General features: G+C 52.0%; 1 protein-coding gene across 3 annotated transcripts in view; it reads right to left on the bottom strand.

The window, feature by feature from the left end:
- Nucleotides 1–2,652: 2,652 nt before the first annotated feature.
- RASGRP2 (RAS guanyl releasing protein 2) overlaps nucleotides 2,653–20,662 on the bottom strand; it is a 43,766-nt gene continuing 25,756 nt past the window's right edge. For all 3 annotated transcript variants that reach the window (XM_053278188.1, XM_053278189.1, XM_053278187.1), the window contains 7 exons: nucleotides 18,938–19,060; nucleotides 17,206–17,321; nucleotides 11,771–11,912; nucleotides 7,022–7,058; nucleotides 6,138–6,296; nucleotides 3,855–3,953; nucleotides 2,653–2,948 (listed from right to left, as the gene is read on the bottom strand). In XM_053278188.1, coding sequence (XP_053134163.1) covers nucleotides 3,895–3,953; nucleotides 6,138–6,296; nucleotides 7,022–7,058; nucleotides 11,771–11,912; nucleotides 17,206–17,321; nucleotides 18,938–19,060 — 636 coding nt within the window. In that variant the 3' untranslated portion in view covers nucleotides 2,653–2,948; nucleotides 3,855–3,894. The remainder of the gene's footprint in view (nucleotides 2,949–3,854; nucleotides 3,954–6,137; nucleotides 6,297–7,021; nucleotides 7,059–11,770; nucleotides 11,913–17,205; nucleotides 17,322–18,937; nucleotides 19,061–20,662) is intronic.

Here is a 20,662-nt window from a genome sequence, read left to right as displayed (position 1 = left end):
GTCCCAACATTATCTCAGAAGTAGCCCAGGGCAGGGGCGCTAAGCCATGGCTCCCCAGGTGCTGCTGGTGAACTACATCTCCCATCATCCCTAGCCCCAGTGGCTGGGGGGTGATGGGAGTTGGAGTCCAACAGCAGCTGTGGGAGAACCCCAGGCTGAGAAGCCCTGCCATAGGGAGAGGGCCTGGGAGTTCACCTTGGCGCATGTGAACGCAGCCTTTGAGGGCTCTCCTATTTGGGGTGCTAACCCGGGGGAGAGATATTCTCAGTTGATGATGGGTGTTGTGGGGGCGGAAAGAAAGAGCGAAACCAAGAAGGGGATGCAAGCTTTTGCCGTCTCCAGAGTCAGCACTACAAGTCATGTGTTTCCCACTTATTTCATTTCCCCTTCCTCTGAGAAGATCAGTGCAGAACAACAGATGGTTCTTATACCTCTCTTCTCTTTAACCTCACAACGACCCTGCGAGGCAGGTGCTGCTGGATAGATCGCAAAGGGTCTAAGTTCTCCCAGTAAGCTTCAAGGTGGAGTGGGGACTTGAACCCAGGTCTCCCTGGTCTTAGGCCCCAACCCTAACCCTATGCACGACACCACCACGCCAGCTCGGTCGTCCCCCTTCCCCCAAGCACACGCTTTAAGGCAGGCTTCCCCAAACTGCGGCCCTCCAGATGTTGCTGAACTACAACTCCCAGCATCTCTGGGAGTTGTAGTTCAGCAACATCTGGAGGGCCGCAGTTTGGGGAAGCGCTGGCACTGCGGTAGCAAGCACGAACCGTCCCCTTTGCTAAGCAGGATCTGCCTCAGTTTGCATTTGGATGGGCAACTGCATGTGAGTGCTGCTGTTAGGATATTCCCCTCCGGGGATGGGGCAGTAGCTCTGTGGAAGCACATCTGCTTGCTTGCAATTAATGCAGGAGGTCCTGGGTTCACTCCCTGGCAGCATCTCCAGGTAGGGCTGGGAAAGGTCCCTGCCTGGAAATCTGGAGAGCTGCTGCCAGTCAGGGTAGACAAGACTGAGCTAGATGGAGCCAAGGTCTGACTCAGTACAAGGCAGCTCCCTAGGTTCCCACGGGGTGCCAACAGAGCAGGGATAGATCAATGGGTGTAGAAGGCCTATCTTGGACTGCACGCCTCCGACCACTTGGAACAGCAAATGGTCTCAGGGCAGGAAGCAGATCTTGAAGAGCTGCAGCTGTTTCGGCTCCCAGTCGGGGCGGGGAAGTTGCCGTCAGCAAAGGAGGCTATTGCCTGAAAGGTCACGTCTCATTCCTCCCTCTAATCCGCTTAGCAAGAGGGGAGCGGAGAGCAGAGCCCCTGTTTACCTGCCTGCTTAAGACCGCCTGGCGCTTATCGCTCGTGCCATCCATGCACCAATCAATATTTTTCATAATTCAATTTTCTCTCCCCTGCTTAACTGCCTTAGATTTAGAAGGGCGGACGGCCACCCCCCCGCCTGCACTTCAACGCCCAGCCCGAAAACCTGCCTCTCCTTCCCAAATGAAATGCCCTGCTGGAGCTGACCCAAGGACCGTCTAATCCAGCATCCCACTTTCCCTGGGATCCAATCAGAGGCCTCCAGGAAGCCCGCAAGGCAGGGCGTGAAACCAACAGCCCTCCCTTGCAGTTTGTCCCCAGAATTTGATACCCAAAGGTATACTGCCTCTGACCACAGAGGTTCAGTTTAGCTGTCAATGCTGACAGCTGCTGCTGGACCCTATCTGCATCCATAAATGTGTCTCCTTCTCAAAAGCCACATAAAGGGGCTTACATCTTGGGACCTGTTCTCCGTGCCAAGGCTGAGCTTTGGCCAGTGTGAGGCGACGGTAAGAGTGCTCCTGAGAATAGGCAGAGTGTGTCATTTAGGCAGCTTTCCTAGAAGTTGTGAAAATTATTATTATTTTTGACAGCACTAATGATTACAAAAAGGGGACCATCTCATAAAGGGTGGGTGGTGGCGTGTGGGGTGGGGGTTATCGTGTGTGCCAAGTTGCAAGGCAGAAGAACACATCTGACAAGCCCAAGGAAGGGGAGAGAGATTTCTGAGGCCTGATATAGACTGTGCCAGTAATTTCAGGCCACTGTGATAAGAGCGAAGATATGAGCAATACAGCCTGATAAACAGGATCTGTCACCCAGGAGAAAAAATCAATGCCGTTTTCATTATTATTTTTCTCCTTTTCTTTCCTTGTCCAATTTGACAAGAAATGAAAAGCACGGGGACCACTCCATACAGATAGTTATCAAATCAACTGTGATCCCCTCCTTCACCCCACCTCCTCCAATCTATTAAAAAACAGAGATTGCAGCTGCCGGAGAGACAAAGGCAACCCCCGTCCCAGGCCCAGAGGCCCAAGTGAGATGCATTCCGGAGAAGCAAAAAATGCTCCCGCTTCCTACACTTTTGCACCAACTCTGCATATGCTCAGAGGCAATTTGTGCATACGATGGAGCAACTCAATGGCAAGGAGGTGAGGGATGGAGAAGACTTTGCCTGTTGAATTTCTGCCTGACACACAGCTGTTAAGGGGAGGGAATATTAAAATGGGGCTCCACTCTGTTCAGCTCACAGGGAGTCCTCGTGCCGGGAGTGGAATCCAATCCTCTGGAGAGAGCAGTATAGGTTGGCACGGTGGAGCATCACAGCGGGAGAGAGAGAGAGAGGAAGTGTTGAATTTATTACACCTTCGAATCCAGTTCTCGATACAAATATACACACACGTAGGGGAGGCCTGCATCCTCTGGAGATTGGGAACAGAGGCCTCACTCCCTGTTCTTAGGAGTCTCCGTCTCAGCCCTTGGAGCGCAGGGGAGAGGAAGGTTTTTCGAATCAGATTTGAGACCTTACGGTGCTGTCTCCTGTGCGTCCCCCACCTCAGAATACACACTCCACTTGAGCGGGAGGGAGGCTGGGGGCTCCCCGAAGTGGTGGCAGATGAGCAGAGGAGACGTCTCTGCAAAGGAAGACACAACAAGAAGGGAGTTACACCTGCCACTTCAATCCCCCTGCCAACTGCCCCGTTTCTCTCCGCATCCATGTGATCATGTCTTCAAAGGAAGCGGCCTTCCTTTGACTGATTCTGACCCTTGGTCCATCTACTGCAGTCATGCTGGCACTGACTGGCAGCAGCAGCAGTTCTCCAGGGTTCGAGAGAGAAGGGTCTTTCCCAGCACCACTGCTGAGGCTGCCAAGGAATGAACCTGGGACCTTCTGCATGGAAGGCAGGGGCTCTGCGTGGGAGCTACGGCCCCTCCCTAAGGGGCTTCTCCCCTCCGCCCTTGAAAAGTGTGAGCTCCTGACGCCTGCAGGAGAGGAGGAGAGCTAGTCTGGTGGTAGCAAGCATGACTTGTACCCCTAGCTAAGCAGGGTCCACCCTGGTTGCATTTGAATGGGAGACTAGAAGTGTGAGCACTGGAAGAGATTCCCCTTCGGGAAGGTTCCAAGTTCCCTCCCTGGCTTCTCCAAGATAGGGCTGAGAGAGATTCCTGCCTGCAACCTTGGAGAAGCTGCTGCCAGTCTGTGTAGACATTACTGAGCTAGATAGACCAAGGGTCTGACTCAATATACAGCAGCTTCCTATGTTCCTTCCTATGAGGACAAGGGGGCCCTCCCTCCTGGATTACCCCAGGGTGTCGCTTTAAAAGGTGCCACAGTCAGCAGTAACCTGAATGCTCACCCCTACCCGGTCAAGGGACTTCTCCCAGCATCACAAAGACTGCACCTGGGGAAGCTGCCCAAAGTGCAGTCTGCACAATACGCAGAAGCAGAGGCTGCAGCAAGGACCTGCGACATTGCCACACGTCCTCGGCAGCGCCCCCCACAAAAGGTAAACCAGGCCCCGCCTCCCGACCCGAATCACCTGATGCCCACATTCCAGGCAACCCGTCCAGCCATCAGTCTCATAAGCGGACGTCAAAGACTCCGTCCTCCACCGCCTGCACTTCTTCCTCCTGGATTTCTGCAAAGACAGCAGAGGGTGAAAGGAAGCTGCATGCCAACACACGGCTGTGGGTGACTCACACGAGGCTGGTTCTCCTCGTGTGAAACAGGGTGGGCCTCATAGTTACCATCTGCAAAGCAGAAGCTGGGCAGGAGGGATTTCCCTCCGACCTCACCAAAAAGCTGGGGACCGAATCTGGGTAGGGCCCGCTCATCCCACCCAGCGGCTGCCCGGCAGACATCATGCTTTGCGCCTCCTGCTTTCATGTTCGCCGGCATGTGCTCATCAATGAGGAGTCCGCCCAGATCTCCTCCCCTAGTCTGGCCTTGCCTTCTAAAACCCAATCATCAGGGACGGCCCTTTCATGAGGCGAGGCGAGGAGGTGGCCTCAGGCGGCAAAATACTGGGATACCAGCAGGGCAGCCAGATGGCTTTTGCTGCTGCCATCAAAGCAGCGCTTCAGAACGGATCCTGACCCTTGAAAGCTTTGCAGGGAGCACCTCTCCTCACACCCCTTGCAGAACTTGCACAGAAAGACCAGGAGAGAAGCGGAACCTTCAACCTCCTCCCTGCCCCTCATCCGTTTTCAAAGCTTGCAAGGGTCAGTAGGGTAGAAAGGGGGTTGGCCTCTGCCAGGAACACGAGGCAAGGTAGCCTTTGGTGCCTCCCCTCCGGCACTGCGGAGAACGGCTGAGGATGCAAAATGGTCTTCGTGGCTATCGGGATTTAGTTCCAAACTCCTTTCCATGAGGCTTGATCAGGGGGCGGCCTGAAAGAGGTCCCACTCCTTTCGCAAGAGGAGCCCGTTCCAGAAACGAGAACGCCTGGCTCGGGGGTTCTCAGACTTGGGGTCCCCAGATATGATGGGACTTGGTGGCTGGGGTTGAGGACCTAGTTTGAGACAGGGTGGCCGTACCCACATTACATAAGAAGAGAAGAGCAGCCCTGCTGGGTCAGCCCCAAGGAGGCCCATCCAGTCCAGCATCCCGTTTCCCACAGTGGCCCACCAGACGCCTCTGGGGAGTCCACAGGCAAGAAGTGTGGATATTCCCCCCCCTTCTGCTGCTGTTCCCCTGCAACTGGGATTCGGAGGCATCTTGCCTGTGAGGCTGGAGGTGGCCTATAGCCCTTTGGAGACAGGGAACCACATCTATCTGTCTGTCTGTCTATCTTCTACATAAACCACTTTGAGAACTTTTGCTGAAAATGGAGGAGGAGACTAGTAGCCATTGATAGACCTGTCCTCCATGAATTTGTCTAAGCCCCTCTGAAAGCCATCCAAGCTAGTGGCCACCGCCACATCCTGTGGCAGAGAATTCCATAGATTAATTAAGCACTGTGAGAAAAAGGACCTCCTTCTGTTGGTTCTAAGAAGAACATCAGATATCTCCTTATGTCGTATTTGCCTGTTCATTTCATTCGGACTGTTTCATCTGCCGATTTCGTATTTCAGATCCACAGTATTCCCATTTGCCCCTTCCCTGAACATCCTGATCTATCCCGGACTCCCCAGTGCTAGGCGGAGATCAAACACTAGGGGGAGACACCACCTCACCATTCACCTGCCACTGTGCTGCATGTAACCTCAGCGGATATTTTGCAGGGTGGCCAGGGGAGGAAGTCACAAAAGCGGAGTGAAAGCATCCTCTCAAACTCTTAAGAGATAGTTCTGCAACAACCCACACTGTGGTGCTTCCGTCCGGTTGCGTTTTGCTCACGCTGCCGTTGGGTATGTTTGCCGCAGGAGTTGGGGGTAGGGTCGAGTTCTCAGACTCGAAGCAGGAAGGATTCAAGCGTGTCCCACAATGCAAACACAAACACACACACACACCCCAAGTGACACAGGAAACAGCCGCCAGGATTACTGGCCAGATATGTACATGGCAGGAAGCAATGCTGGGCTGAACCGTTATTTGGTCAGGAAATGGGCTTCCAGCATGGGGCGCGGCCCAAAGGCTGCGGAAGTGGCAAACGTGGTCTGTGTGTGTGCGCGCGAACAAAACAGCTTGCGATCTGCAGTGGCGGAGACAAAAATCATGAACATGGGCCTGCCCCAGAGGTGGGGGAGGGAAGCAGCAAGGCGGAAAGGACGGAGAGCTCTTTGAAGTGATGAGAGGCACAAAGTCCAAATCTAATTGCTCCTTAGCCTGTGGATGTCCGCTCAGCACTGCAGGGAGGTGGGATCCGTGGGCCCCTACCTACCTGTGTTCCGCAGGGAAGTCCGCCCAGGGCGCGGCAGGGAGAAGCTGAAGGACCGGGCAGGCAAAGACGCTGGTCCGTCAAGGCTGACACTCTTGGTCCGTTTGCGACACTCGACGGAGAGGAGCTCCCGGCACTGCTTGTGGCAGCTCACGCTGCAGGCTGGGCAGCAGAAGGGGAAAGAGAGAGAGACGGTGCCAATCTCTGCCGGATGGCCTCCCACATGAGAGCAGCTCTCTGGCTGCCGATCTCTGGCATCGATCACAGAGTGGCTTATTTCATTAAAGGGAGAGACAGGCTCTCCTAATCCAGTGGAGAAGGGAATGCACTCGGTCCTGAGCCTGGGCCAGATTTAAGTTTTGCCCCACACAGGCTGGAGGCAGTCAGGATGTCAGAGCGGGAAGGGACCTCGGAGGTCTTCTAGTCCACCCCCCACCCCTGCTCAGTGCAGAGCGTGGCAACGACACCCCGGCAGACTCTGAAGCGGGTCTCGCGATGGGTGAGACCCGCCTCCAGAGGGTTTGCGGAGAGAGCGGGCTCAGCCGCGGCAACACACAATCGTATAGCCCAGGTTCGCAGAGCGCTCACTCCGCTAACCTGGGCGAAGGCGAGGGCTTCCTAAGTGGGTAACCCGCTGTGAGGCAGCCAGGCTCGCCTGCGAGTCCGGTGTTCCTCACGGTCTGCTAAAATCAGGCCAAGCTCCCCTAGCCTGTTTTTAGCCAATGGTGAAAATAGCCTCTCTGACTGAAAACCTCCAGAAAAGGAAAGCTTGCCGCTGGAAGTTTTCAAATAGGGGTTTCCAAACCCACCCACCCACCCACCCCCACGTACTATCGGCTTTCTCCAGATAGCCCACTGCACGCCTGCCTTTTCCTCCTCCTACTCACCCCGGCATTTTAGTCCTTTCTTGTAGAGTCCAAGGATCTAGAGAGAGAGAGAGAGAAAAACGTCCACTATGAGGATGAATGGCCAAGAAGAGATCTCACTGCATTCATGAGCATGTGCGTACGGGCGCACACACATACAAATGCACACACACACACACACACACGCCCTGGGCGGACATCCCTGCAGAACCAATTATTACTCTTGCCTTTCAGAAGTCTTTAAAAAAAGAAGTTGGCTCCAAAGCAAGAAAACTGGGCCCAAAGTTGTCCACAGGATTTTTTCTGATGGAGCCACCTGTTTTGGTAAGATAGGGTTGAAAGCTTTGAGCTATACAAATCTCTCCTTCGGGCAAGAAGAAGAGGCCTGTGGAGCTGAAAAGCTGTGTACACCACTGGTACAAAGGAGAGAGGAAACCTCAAATGTGGTTAAAGAATGATGCATTTACATGAGCCAGATAGGGTGGTCGATCGGTACCGTCTGGAGGGACAAATGCCCATCGGGATTTTCAACAGGATCCACACCCCTAGAGATGGAAATCCAGCGATTAACACCGCAGTAGCTTTCAGTGGGTTCTCATGCTTTTCTTGTCCTGACCTCCCAATGGTGTTTTTTAAAGGGTTTTAAAGTTTTGACAAGCAGTTCTGGTAAGAACCAATTCACCTACGTCTAATTCACTGAGGCTATTCTGACGATCACTGGAAACCGGGCTAAGGGAGCCCAGCCTGGTTTCTAGTGATCGGTTAAGAACCACCTGGCTCACCCGGTGAATCCATGGCGGGGCTAGCCCGCCTAGGAACCCCTCCCCTTAAAAGAGGTTAAAGGAGCACTCGCTCCGTTAACCGTGTTTTTGGTGTCGTGAGATGCCGCAGTGCGGCTTCGCGCAACTCTCAGAGAGAACCCCCACTGGTGGCGGCAGACATTGCCAGCAATCACCAAGAGCATTTGTCCCCTGAGATGGTACCCATGGCCAAAATGTGGGGCAGGGGCTGGCTGCTGGGCCAATGAAAGCCTCTTGCATTTCCAGTCGTAGCCTTCTTCCAAGGAAACTAGAAGACAAAACATGTGCACTCCACTGAGTGCCAAGATAATTATGGAATCAGCGCCGAGACTACGATAAAAGCATTCAGGTTTTAGAAACTCAAGCACGTCGTAAGAATGAACACCCAAAGAAGAAGAGGGCAACGCTTCTACAGTGGGGCAGGCAAGGCAGCTTCAGAACCATGCGGGTACGGAAGCAAAACAATAAGGCACCTTAATCCTGTTTCGCTCGACAAACACCAAGCGTATCGTGGGCACCAGATGGAGAACAGAATGGAACACATCTCATCAAACACACGGCATAATTTAACAGAAGACGCTCCTTATCTCCAAGGGCCGCCTCTTCCCTTTGTTCCATGCTGGTGCCGTTCCTCCTTTCGCTCCTTCCCAGCATAGGAACATAGGAAGCTGCCATATGCTGAGTCAGACCCTTGGTCTATCTAGCTCAGTATTGTCTTCACAGACGGGCAGCGGCTTCTCCAAGGTTGCAGGCAGGAATCTCTCTCAGCCCTATCTTGGAGATGCTGCCAGGGAGGGAACTTGGAGCCTAGATGCTCTTCCCAGAGCGGCTCCATCCCCTGAGGGGAATATCTCACAGTGCTCACACTTCCAGTCTCCCTTTCATATGCAACCAGGGCAGGCCCTGCTTAGCTATGGGGACCAGTCCTGCTTGCTACCACCAGACCAGCTCTCCTCTCCAAGGAGAGGAGAGCTCAGCAACAGATCTTTCATCCAGTAACAGCTTTCCTTGCCTCACTCTGTTCTTCACTGGCCAGAACAAAGTGATGCAAAGGAATGGTATGTCCAGTGGGAATGCAGAGTCCTTATTGGGGATCTTGTGTCCAGTTCTGGGCCCTGCATTTTGAGAAGGATGTTGGTTCAGAGCAGGGCCGCCAAGATGGAGAGGAGTGCCTGGAAGCCAAGTCCTACGCGGGGCGGCTGAAGGAGCTGGAGATGCTTAGCCCGGAGAAGAGAAGTGGCAGGGGAGACAGGAGAGCCACCTTTAAAGGGCTCTGACATCGTGGACATGTTCTCTGCTGCTCCTAAGAGCAGGGGTGGACATTCCAAGGAAGCAGATCCAGGCTAGACATCAAGAGGAACTTCCTAACTGTAAAGACTTGTTAAAGACAGTGGAACTGACTGCCTCATGCAGTGCTGGGCTCCCCTTCACTGGAGATTTTCAAACAGAGGCTGGATGGCCTTCTGTCCGGGACGCTGGAGCAGTTTCGGGTGGGGTAGGGGCCAGTAGCTTGACCTGACCCCAATTCAGTGGGAGAGCTTTGCCTGTAGAAAAACTGGCCCTCTCCATCCCCAGCACAGGCTCTCTCCAGGGTATGTTGCTGGTGACTATCTCATGGTTCTTTTTTTAGAGTGTCAGCCCTTCGAGGACAGGGAGCCATTTTATTTATGTATTTATGTCTCTCTGTCTATCTAAACTGCTTTGGGAAATTGTGTTGAAAGCGGTGTATAAATATTGGTCGTATTCGTATTTCGTTGTATGTAGAAAGTCTCAGGTTCAGTCCCCGGAGGAATCACCAGAGGGGGCTTCTGGACTCCTGCTTGAAATCTTGGAGAGTTGCTACCAGTCAGCGCAGACAAAACTGAGCTAGATGGGCCAAGAGTCTGACTCGGTATGGGGCAGCAGCAGGTGGGGGCTGGACTAGAAGACCTGCAAGGGCCCTTCCAACTCTAGCATTCTATGATTACTCCCCCTCCCCGCAAGCAGTGGTAAGTGCACAAGGGCCAACCTTGGGGGTAGCAGCTTGAATTTGGACTGGGGAGCCCTGAGTTCAAATTCTGCCCCAGCCACAAAGTTCACTGGGTGGTTATTGGGGGCAAATTGCTCTTTCTCAGCCTAAGCTGGGAGGAGAGTTGGTCTTGTGGCGATTGATTGATAAAGTGCCGTCAAGTTGGTGTCGACTCTTAGCAGCGACCACATAGATCGATTCTCTCCAGGATGATCTGTCTTCAACTTGGCCTTTAAAGTCTCTCAGTGGTGCATTCATTGCTGTCGTAATTAAGTCCTGTGGCAGCCAGCATGAATTGTCCCCTTTGCTAAGCAGGGTCCACCCTGGTTGCATTTGAATGGGAGATGACATGTGTGCACACTGTAAGATATTCCCCTTAGGGGATAGACTGCTCTGGGAAGAGCAAGAAGGTCTTAGGTTCCCTCCCTGGCAGCATCGACAAGAGAGGGCTGAGAGAGATTCCTGCCTGCAACCCTGGAGAAGCCGCTGTCAGTCTGCGTAGACAATACTGGGCTAGATGGACCAAGGGTTCAGTATATATATTCAGTATATGGCAGCTTCCTGTGTTCCTAGTGGCTAGAGCATTGGACTAGGCCTGTGGAGACTTGAGTTCAAATCCCGGTTTGGCCATGAAACTCACTGGGTGATCCTGGGCCAGCCACTCTTAGTTAGCCTAACCTACCTCACAGGGTTGTTGTGAGGATAAACACAACCATGTGCACCACTCTGGGCTCCTTGGAGGAAGTTCGGGATATACATGTACAATGTAAAAATAAAACAAACACGGTAAGTAAAAACTGCACTCAGGCAGGCAGCCTTTGCAAACCGTGTTCATTCCCAACCCTATAGGCATTTGAAGGAATGATGAGGTCTGCATTGCAACAGCCAACGCAAGCAGTGCTGAGCACCAGCTCAGACCACAGGAGGTTCCTTATTTGTGCCTCTCTGCTCAGCAGAATCCAAAATTCCCTTCCTCGCCCCCAACCACCCACACCTGCATCTCTGAGTTTCAAGGAGAGCTCTTTGCCGGCTGAAGAGAAAACAACATTTTGCACAGCACTCAGAATCTGTCGAAATTGTCTGGCAACACAGACAAGGATTTGCATTTTGGTGGGGGAGGAGCGGGAGGGAACACTTAGAAAACTACATCCGAAAGCTTGTTGATTCTGGGGTTGTAAGCTTACCATGAAGTATTTAATGGCCGGATTTGATGTTTGATACCAGAGGCCCCCCATCTTGGATCCCCAGATGTTAGACTACAACTCCCATCACCCCCAGACACACTGGCAGGTGGCAATGGGAGTTGTAGTCCAACATCTGGGGACCCAAGGTTGGGAACCCTTGTTTTATACCATTCCCCCTCCCCTCTAAAGGTAAAGTTGTGCCGTCGAGTTGGTGTCGACTCCTGGTGACTACAGAGCCCTGTGGTTGTCTTTGGTAGAATACAGGAGGGGTTGACCATTGCCTCCTCCCTCGCAGTATGAGATGATGCCTCTCAGAATCTTCCTGTATCGCCGCTGCCCAATACAGGCGTTTCCCACAGTCTGGGGAACGTACCAGCGGGGATTCGAACCGGCAACCTCTGGCTTGCTAATCAAGTCATTTCCCCACTGCGCCAATGAATCCCACAAGCTCCATAAGTGGGGATGCTGGCGGGAAAAGCAACTGAACCGAAGGCCGCAGGGGATGCACCAGAAGGGTCTCCCGTGCCAGCCCCACTGCAATGAACGGCTGCACCTTTGCACAGCTCCATCCACTCCCGCGGGGCACGCCGCTTGCCCTGGCCTAACTGTGGCCATGTGAAGGGCCTCGAGGTCCGCGGGTCTGGACCGACTCCGTGGCTGTCTGACCCAGAAGGGCAGTTCTCAACATTCTGCAGGGCCGCTCTGGGGCTCTTCTGTCTCACAACACTACACAACACAACACAACACCAACAACACTACACTCTGCGGAACGGCTTACCAGGCCCTTGCAGTGGCGGCAAGCCACCGGGCGCAGGAAGGTGGTCTCGTAGAAGCTGTGGATGAAGCCCATCTTCCCGTTCAGATCCATGCTGGACTTCATGAAGTAGGAGATCATCTCTTCCCGGCTGATGCAGCCGTCCCTGCATCGCAAGGAGACCCGTTAGGAAGGGGCGAGAAGGCAGGCTGCGTTGGCCCGAAGGCTCATCCGGGTGCAGGGCCTCCCCCAAAGCGAGGGGGCTACAAGCTTCCCTCCTAGCCGACCCACTCTTACTTTGACTCTCCCACACACGGGGCCCCAGGCCTACCCATGGAAGCCTAAACCGGAAAGACGTCCTAGATTAAATGACTTGTATGGTGTCTATGGCTAACGGGTTTCGCAACTGAAACAAATCAAAAGGAAATAAATCCAACAGATCAACTTGTACCAGTATACTATCCGTCCTGTCCGTCTTTCACAATTAAATTGGGCCTCCTCAGTGAGGAGCAGTATACCTCGGAATACCAGACAACAGGGGAGGTCCAAGAATCGCGGCCTGCTGGTGGGCTTCCAAGGGCGTTTGGCTGACCCGTTGGGGACAGAACGCTAGGCTAGGTGGTGATTTGCCCACCAGCTGAGTTCAGGATGGAGTCCAAGTCTTTGAAGGGGGAGAACTGAGTTCTAATCCACCCCCAGCCTGGGTGAGCCTCCAAATAATTTCCCTTTGCAAAACTGGCTGCTCCTTTAATGCAGCATTTGCTCCAATGCCCTGCTGTGCTCCAGAGGGCTCTTCCTCCCCCTATCTGACCCACTGCAGACTTCCATGTTTGCAGAGAACAATGGAAAAACAAACTTCGGCAGCCTCAAAAGACAATGCAGCTGTCTAGACATGACTTATTCCCACAATGCATGACGGGTGTATGCAGTTCATGGCCGGAAGCTGTGGAACAGAGGAAGCTGCCTTATACTGAGTCAGACCTATGGTCTATCTAGCTCAGTATTGTCTTCACAGACTGGCAGCGGCTTCTCCAACGTTGTAGGCAGGAATCTCTCTCAGCCCTCTCTTGGAGATGCTGCCAGGGAGGGAACTTGGAACCTAGATGCTCTTCCCAGACCGGCCCCATCCCATAAGGGGGGAATCTCTTACAGGGCTCACACTTCTAGTCTCCCATTCAAATGCAACCAGGGCGGACCCTGCTTAGCTAAGGGGACAAGTCCTGCTTGCTACTACAGGACCAGACCTCCTCTCCTGGTCAGCCAAGGAATGAACCTGGGACCTTCTGCATGCAAAACAGATGCTCCATCACTAAGCTAGGGCCCCTTCCCAAATATTACGTACATGTGCAGCTGCCTCATACTGAGTCAGACCCTTGATCCTTCTAGCTCAGGACTGTCTGCACCGACTGGCAGCCGCTCCAGGTTCTCAGACAGGCGTTTCCCCAGCCCTACCTAAAGCGGCCGGGGATAGAACCTGGGACCTTTGGCCCTAGCACTGAACTACGGACCTCATCGTGGTTATGGCTCCTAGCTTCAATAGCTTTACAAGAGGATTAGACACATTCATGGGGAAAAGAGATCCGTCTATCAAAAGCTATTAGCTATAATAGTTAAATAGAGCCTCCATGTTCAAGAGCAGTGTGTATCTGAGTACCAAATGCTAAGGGAAAACATAGAGAAAGGCCAACATCATCTTCATGCCCTGCATAGACTGGAGAGAGAGATGGTAGTTTTTCTCCCACACAAAATGCCCCCTCTCTCCAAAATCCCATATACAGCTCGAATATGCTCTTCTGGCAGTTGATCTTTTTATCGTGATCTCTGTAAAACGTTTACATTTCCTATGTTCTTATGTTCTGTATTTGTGTCTGTTTTGAAGGGCTTAAGTGGTTTTAAGAAACAACAAGACTTATCCTTTTAGAGAGGCTTCTTAATATCTTCTCCTCTCTTTTTCTCTGGTTGGTTTCTTAGTGTTTAGCTTTTTACTGATAACTTTTAATTTCAGTTCTAAAACTTGTTATTTTAACTGTGGTTTTAGTGTGGGCGTTTTTCATAGCAGGCTTTACTGTGAGTTCGAAGTCCCAAAAAACTGATGCAAAAAGTGGATTTTTTTTTTAACCCTGCATATAAATCGGGCTACACAATAACACACAATTAAAAACCCGAATCGTGAGTGAAGTGCTCCCCGATAGCTCGCTGAGACTTTGGGGTAAATCTGGCCGATATGTGAACACACACCCTCCATTCTGGAGGAGATGCGAGCTAAACACCTGTGTGAAAGACGCCCTGGTCTTTTAACTTTGGAACCTTATTAATTTTTTATCCTATATTGTATCTGTTTTATTAATGTTGTAAGGCACCCCAAGCAATAGTGCACTGAAGGGGCACGGTTATTATTATTAGATGGAGATGGAGGGGAACGGGGGAAAAGGAGAAGGAATACAGTTGAGAGCCTTGAGTTTACCGTATCGTTTTATTGTGTTTACTGTTTTTTGCCTCGCTGGTCTAAGACCATTAAAAAACAACAACACCACACAACTTACTATACTACTCTCCCTCCAAAGCTTGCTGAGAAGAAGTTGCTTTTTAACAGGACCAAAAAGGTTCTCCGAACTCCTCCCTCCCACTCACCGCACGACAAAAAAACCCAACACATGAGACCAGCTGGGGAAGCGATGCCTCGATCCACTTCCGATAATGGTCCGTGTCGGACCTTAACTTTAGGGGGCATTTCCTTCGCCACAGGCTCACCCCATAAACGGTGGTGGTGGTTGTTTCTAACATTTATATCCTGCTCTCCCTCCAAGGAGCCCGGAGAGGTGTGCTACATACTTAAGTTAGGCTGGAGCCCCAGCACCTCTCTTTTGAGGAGCAGTCCACCCCGGCTGCGCCTCCGGCAGCCGGAAAAGCTCCGGCAAGGGAGGGGAAAGAGGAGGTATCGGTATCGGGTCCCTGTAGGGTAAAGACCGCATTCCAGGGGACGTCTGCAGACCAAGCTGTCAGGGCACCAGGCCAAGGCCCTCCCTGTCCCCACTGGCTTTGGGAGGGTGGAGGCAGCTACTGGAAACCCCTGCGGTTAAGAGGGTTAAAAGGAAGAAAGCCGGGAGGCAGGAGGAGGGACTGGGAGTCACAGGGCTGCAGCTGCCGCTGTCAAGAAGCAGGACACCAAATAAGGAGCGGCATGGCTGTTTGGATGCCTGGGAGGGGAAACCAGGACACAGGGAGTGGGGGGTTGTTCTCTCTCCAGAGGAGGCGAGCAGTGCAATGCAGGTTCTCTCCCAGGGGTCGTCGTCCGAGGACACAGCGACTCTGCGTCCATGCCTGCCAAAAGGCAGATCACTCCCGCATCCCATATACTCGATTCGAGTGTGTGTCGGAATTCGTTTCTCGGAGGGGGACGCGGCGGCCAGCAGAACGTGCAGGCTTGAGGCTGCCCTGCTGCGGCTTCAGAACAAAGCAGCCAAGCTGACCCCTCTCTCCCATCTCTAGGTGACCCTTCCAGCTATAATAACTGAGCGGAGGGGTTCAAAGAACCCGGGCCCCCCAGCTCCTGAGGGCTCCAGCCCCACCGGGCCACCAGGGAGAGGGGCGAACACGGGCCCTCTCTCTCCCCTAGCTACGCCCCGGGACCCTTCTTCTTAAGACTTCATACCAGCTCTTTCTCAAACTCCACATCAACGCCAAGGTTCTAGACCTCATGATCAGAGGTGCACCTAGATAATTTTGGAGCCCGGACCTAAAAGGCCTTTGGACCCCACCCACCCCCGGCAGCAAATTAAGCATCATTTAGGTTCTTGAGGGCACAAACCACACCACCCAGGACAGACTAAAGACGATTTGAGGGAACCCGAGTGTGTGGAGTCCAGGGATAAGAGTGCCTCTGCTCATGATAGGACCTCTCCACCTCCACAGCTCCTGACCTTATCTAATCCCTCCTTGCCCCCTTTCCCTTCACTGTACCCTACCCAAGCTTTACCCTGCCTTTGTATTTTGTATCGTTTTTATACTTGTGTTTAAAAATTTTAAATAAGATTTGTCTTATATTTTTAACTTAATATTTTAACTGTTGTCATTTTTTATAATCTTGTTTTTAAATTTTGCTGTAAACTGCCTTGGGATTGTTTTAATGAAAGGCGGTATATAAATTTAACAAAAAATAAAATAAAATAAAATATCCAGGATATCTGCCCAGTTTTATTCTATCCCTGAAAGACCCTCCCCCAATTTGCCAGACCACTTCCCTCTCCTCCCTCTTTTTCCTTTCCCACAACCTTCTCCAGTCCTTTCCCGAGGAAGCTGCTGTCTACTGAGTCAGACCATTGGTCCACCTAACTCAGTATCGTCTACTACTCTGACTGGCAGCGGCCGCTCTCCAGGGCTTCAGGCAGGACTTTTTCTCAGCCCTACCTGGAGATGCCAGGTGTCTTCTTCAGGGGAACAGAGGAAGTTGCTGTATCTCGAGCTAGACCCTTGGCCCATCTAGTTCCGTATTGTCAACTCGGACTGGTAGAGGTTCTCCGGGGGTTTCAGGCACCAGGAGTCTCTCCCAGCCCTACCTGGAGATGTCAGGGATTGAACCTGGGACCTCCTGCAGGCTAAACAGTCAAGCAGACGCTCTATTTGGAGCTACAGCCCCTAGTTTAGTTTTCCGTCCCTGTTTCGCCTTCCTAGCCACTCACTGGACAATGCCTAAGCTATTCCCTCCACCCATCCAAGACGGATTGTCATTTGCCTGGGCAGGGAAGGCCTCACGTCTGTACAGCACCATGGGTGTTTAATAAGCGTCGAACAGGAGTCAGAAGACTGAAACAGAAAGGAAAAGACCCGCAGCCCTAATTCTGCAACATGCACAACAAGAACACACAAATAACACTCCACCCATTCCTTTGCCACAGAGCGGAAGAGGAAGCGGTTTTTGAAAACAAGAGGTCTTGAGGTGTCAACATCCTGGAAAGGGTGGAGTCCTGCACCTAACCTAAGAGCTGGCTGTGATTTCTTGGTAAAGTAGAAAAGACACTCTGCATGTGCTCAGAGGCACTCTCCTCGCCAACTAGCCTGCTGACACAGCAAGGGAAAAAGGCCCAAGTTCCACCTGACACCCTTAATGCAGCTGGTGAGCGAGGTTTTGAATAGCAGCATGGAAGAAACACCATCCTGGCAATGTTCCCTCTAACAAGAATCCCCAGTTGCTGTGGACTACAACTCCCATAATCCCCAGCCAGAGGCCACTGCAGCCAGGGGTGCTGGGAGTTGTAGTCAACCCCCCATCTGGGAATCCCTGTTACAGAGAACACTACCTAGCACTTGGACATAGAGAGAGGAGATCTAGTCCCTAAAACAAGTCCAGTGACAGGACTCCAGGTTGCTTTGAGAAAAGGGTGGAGGACAGAGCAGGGAAAACAAGGACGGGGGGTGCTTTTGAGTCTGGGCAGGGATGGAGCCCCACTGAAGGCACTCACTGGTTCTCGTCCAGGTCTCCAAATTTGCAGAGGTACGGGAAGTTATTCCGGATGATCTTGAACTCCTCCTGGGAAATGTGCCCGTCTCCATCCACGTCAAAGTTCCGAAAGACAGACTGAAAGAGGAAAGGAAGGATTTTCTACTTTAGTAAAAACACAACTGAGGGGAGACAGGTCTATAAAGTCATGCATGGTGTGGAGAAAGTGGACAGGGAGAAATCTCTCTCCTCCTCGCAGAACACTAGAACCAGGGGACATCCCATGAAACTGGTTGCCAGGAAATATTAGGACCAACAAAAGGAAGTACTTTCCCCACACATCGCATAATCCACTTGTGGAATTCTCTGCCACATTGGTGGTGGCAGCCAACAACCTGGATGGCTTGAAGAGGGGTTTGGATAACTTCATGGAAGAGAGGTCTATCAACGGCTGCTAGTCTGAGAGGCTATAGGCCACCTCCAGCCTCAAAGGCAGGATGCCTCTGTGTACCAGTTGCAGGGGAGTCACAGCAGGAGAGGATATGCCCTCAACTCCTGCCTGTGGGCTTCCCAGCGGCATCTGGTGGGCCACTGCGTGAAACAGGATGCTGGACTAGATGGGCCTTCTTGGGCCTGATCCAGCAGGGCTGTTCTTAGGTTCTTACGTAGGAGTGGAAGCATTGGGTCACCTCTCCGTGGTAAGCTTTCAGTGCCTGCCCCAAACTCAAGAGCCCTTCAAAATCTTCTTTCTGCCTGCACAGAGTGTGGGGCCACCTCTCAACAATTAGAGGGGTCTTTCTCCCCTCTAATTCATTTGGTCCTTCTCTTCTCCCCCCACCCAGTAATCAACCAGCTCACCTCAGCACACACTCACAAACCCCAAAGCAGCAATAACCGAAGCCCAAAGATATTAAATCCAAAGGAGAGCTCACAAAGATTAAGGCAAATGGATTGCACTTCAGCAGAAATAAGCATGCCTCTGGGTCACTGCTAGACCAGAGTTGTAATCGTTGCTGCATAGGAGTCTCTAAAAAAACTGGTCTTTCCATCATGGCCTTAGCTGAGCCAAGCCAAGATGCAAAGACCAAAACGCAACCCCAACTTTTGGGTTCATCCCAGCTCAAACCTCCTAGCTTTTCACCACTCCCAAAGTCTCATTCTCCCTAGTTCATTCAGTGCAAAGCAACTCCCCTCTGCTGCTTCCAGTCCACAGTTCAGTTCTCAGTGGATCGAAACCTGGAAGCTTGTCAGCTTGGCCTTTTTGGCTCCCTGCTGAACATATGCAGCTGCCACCTGCTGAGTCAGTTTCTTGTTCCATTTAGCTCAGTGTCAGCACTGACTGGCAGTGTCTCTCCAGGGTTTAACGTTTGAGGGGGAGGTGTCTTTTCCAGCCCTATCGGGAGATGCTGGACATTGAACCTGGGACCCGCCCCCCTGCTTCCGTTGCTCTGCCACTTAGCTATGCCCCTTACCGTTCCACGGGTTAAGGGACAAAGCTTGGCATCTCATGGTCTTCATTCCCAATCATGTTCTTGGGGCAATATAACAGTACTGTAGTAATAAACTCAGTATGTTTATTAAAACAGATGTCCTGCAGGGAGCCTGGCCCATTCTCAGGGTGAGCAATCACCATGACATGGACAGATCTCAGCCAAGAAATCTCCTTCCTGCATCCTCTCTTGCACCGAGCAGGAAGGGGCTGGATTAGATGGCCCCTTCCAACTCTCACGTCCTTGCATCCTACAATCCCTTACCTCCACCATCTTCTCAATGTGCTTGCGCACGATCGCCTGGTCCGGCTTGGGTTTCGGCACCGATGCCCATTCCTCGATGACAACCGGCTGGGGGGGCGGCGTGGAGCTGGTCGGGCTGGAAGGCTGCAAGAGAGAAATGCCACGTCTGCCAGAGCCAACCCGAGAGGGTGAGGTCCGTTGGTGGAAGAGGCGGCTGGCTCTGGGGAGGCGCGTAGTGTGCACAAGATGCAGAAGGGAAGATTCTCCCTTCCCGAGGTAGGGGTCTAATACAGTAACCCCGGCCAAACTGGGCCAAGAGGCCTTTCCCAATGCCCTTGTATCTCTTTCCTTCTTTATCATGAGCCCTTGGGGGCAGGGAAACATCTTCAGGACCTCTCGAGTTTGGGAATCCTCTTTTCCTAACCAGGCTCCTTACTGTTTAGGAGAAGGAGAGTGACGGGCTGGCTTCAGCCCAGCATGGCCTCCCTCCCAGTGGCAGCGGCTGGGGTCTCCTTTGTGTTCCTTTTTAGATTGTGGCCTCTTTGGGGCAGGGAACCATCTCCTCGTTCCTTTTGCTGTGTAAACCACACTGAGAACTTGATGTCGAGAAAGAATATATATAAATCAATCATCATCATCATCTCTCCTCTCCAAGGAGTTCGGGGGGGGGCTTACCCTCACAGCACCCCTGTTGGGTAGGTTAAACAGAGACAGCGACCCAGTGAGCTTTAAGACCGAGGAAGGGCTCCCTTTAAACCTGGATTCCTAATTCCTCAACAACTTTCTTCTTGCTGCTGCTTTGTATTTTACGGTTATACTGAGTATGTTTTTAATCTTTTAATTAGATTTTTATTTTTTTAATTTTTATTGAGATTGAAATTTATTTATTTTCATATTTATATGAAAATAAATAAATTTTCATATTTTTATTGTGTCGTTTTTATAGTCTTACATTGTTTTACATGTTTTGTAAACCACCTTGGGGTTGTTTTAGTGAAAGGCGGTATACAAACGTAACAATAAATAAACGAAAATAAATTAACTCCACTGCGCTGCCGACCCGCTGACCGTCTCCGCCCGCCCCCTGCACACGACCACGGCAGGGCCCAGTTTATGCCACGTGTAACACCGTGCTCAAAAGTGTGCCAGCAGCCCTTGTAGAGCCCCTACCAGCTCCCTGCAATGACCTGAGCCTGCCCCACTTCTAATAGGGTTGGCAAGGGGTCTCTCACACACACACACACACAGAGAAGAAGAGAGGCAGAGGCAGCAGCCAAGCCTGTAAGCAAGCGCACGGTTGCATCTGACAGCTCTGTCTGCTGGCAACAGGAAACTCAGCTTCGAGGGAGGAAGTATGGAACAGGCCAGGAAGGAAAGATAACACAGCCCTGACAATTCCCTCATCACCGCCACCCCCACCCACTAAGCACTGGTCCCAGAGTGCTACTCTGCGGCACTGAAAACACATTTGGGGCCAGGGGCCTATGTAAATGCACTCTGCGCATGCCTCTGCGCACCCTTCCCACACCAGGGAAGTTTCCCACCCCTGGCTTTTAGCTCGCGTCTCCTCCGGAATCGAGGTGGGCGTTCTCAAATTTACCCCAAACTATCGAGGCGAACTATCGAGGAGCACTCTGGACACAATTCGGGTTTTTCATTGCACGTTAGAGTATAGCCTGATTTATATCCAGGGTGGAAAAAATTCCATTTTTTGCACTGTTTTTTGTGTGGCAACCTTGAACTCAC

The sequence above is a fragment of the Hemicordylus capensis genome, chromosome 14 (genome assembly GCF_027244095.1).
Source record: "Hemicordylus capensis ecotype Gifberg chromosome 14, rHemCap1.1.pri, whole genome shotgun sequence".
In the NCBI taxonomy this organism is placed as follows: Eukaryota; Metazoa; Chordata; class Lepidosauria; order Squamata; family Cordylidae; genus Hemicordylus; species Hemicordylus capensis.
This window is presented reverse-complemented; position numbering and strand designations above follow the sequence as displayed.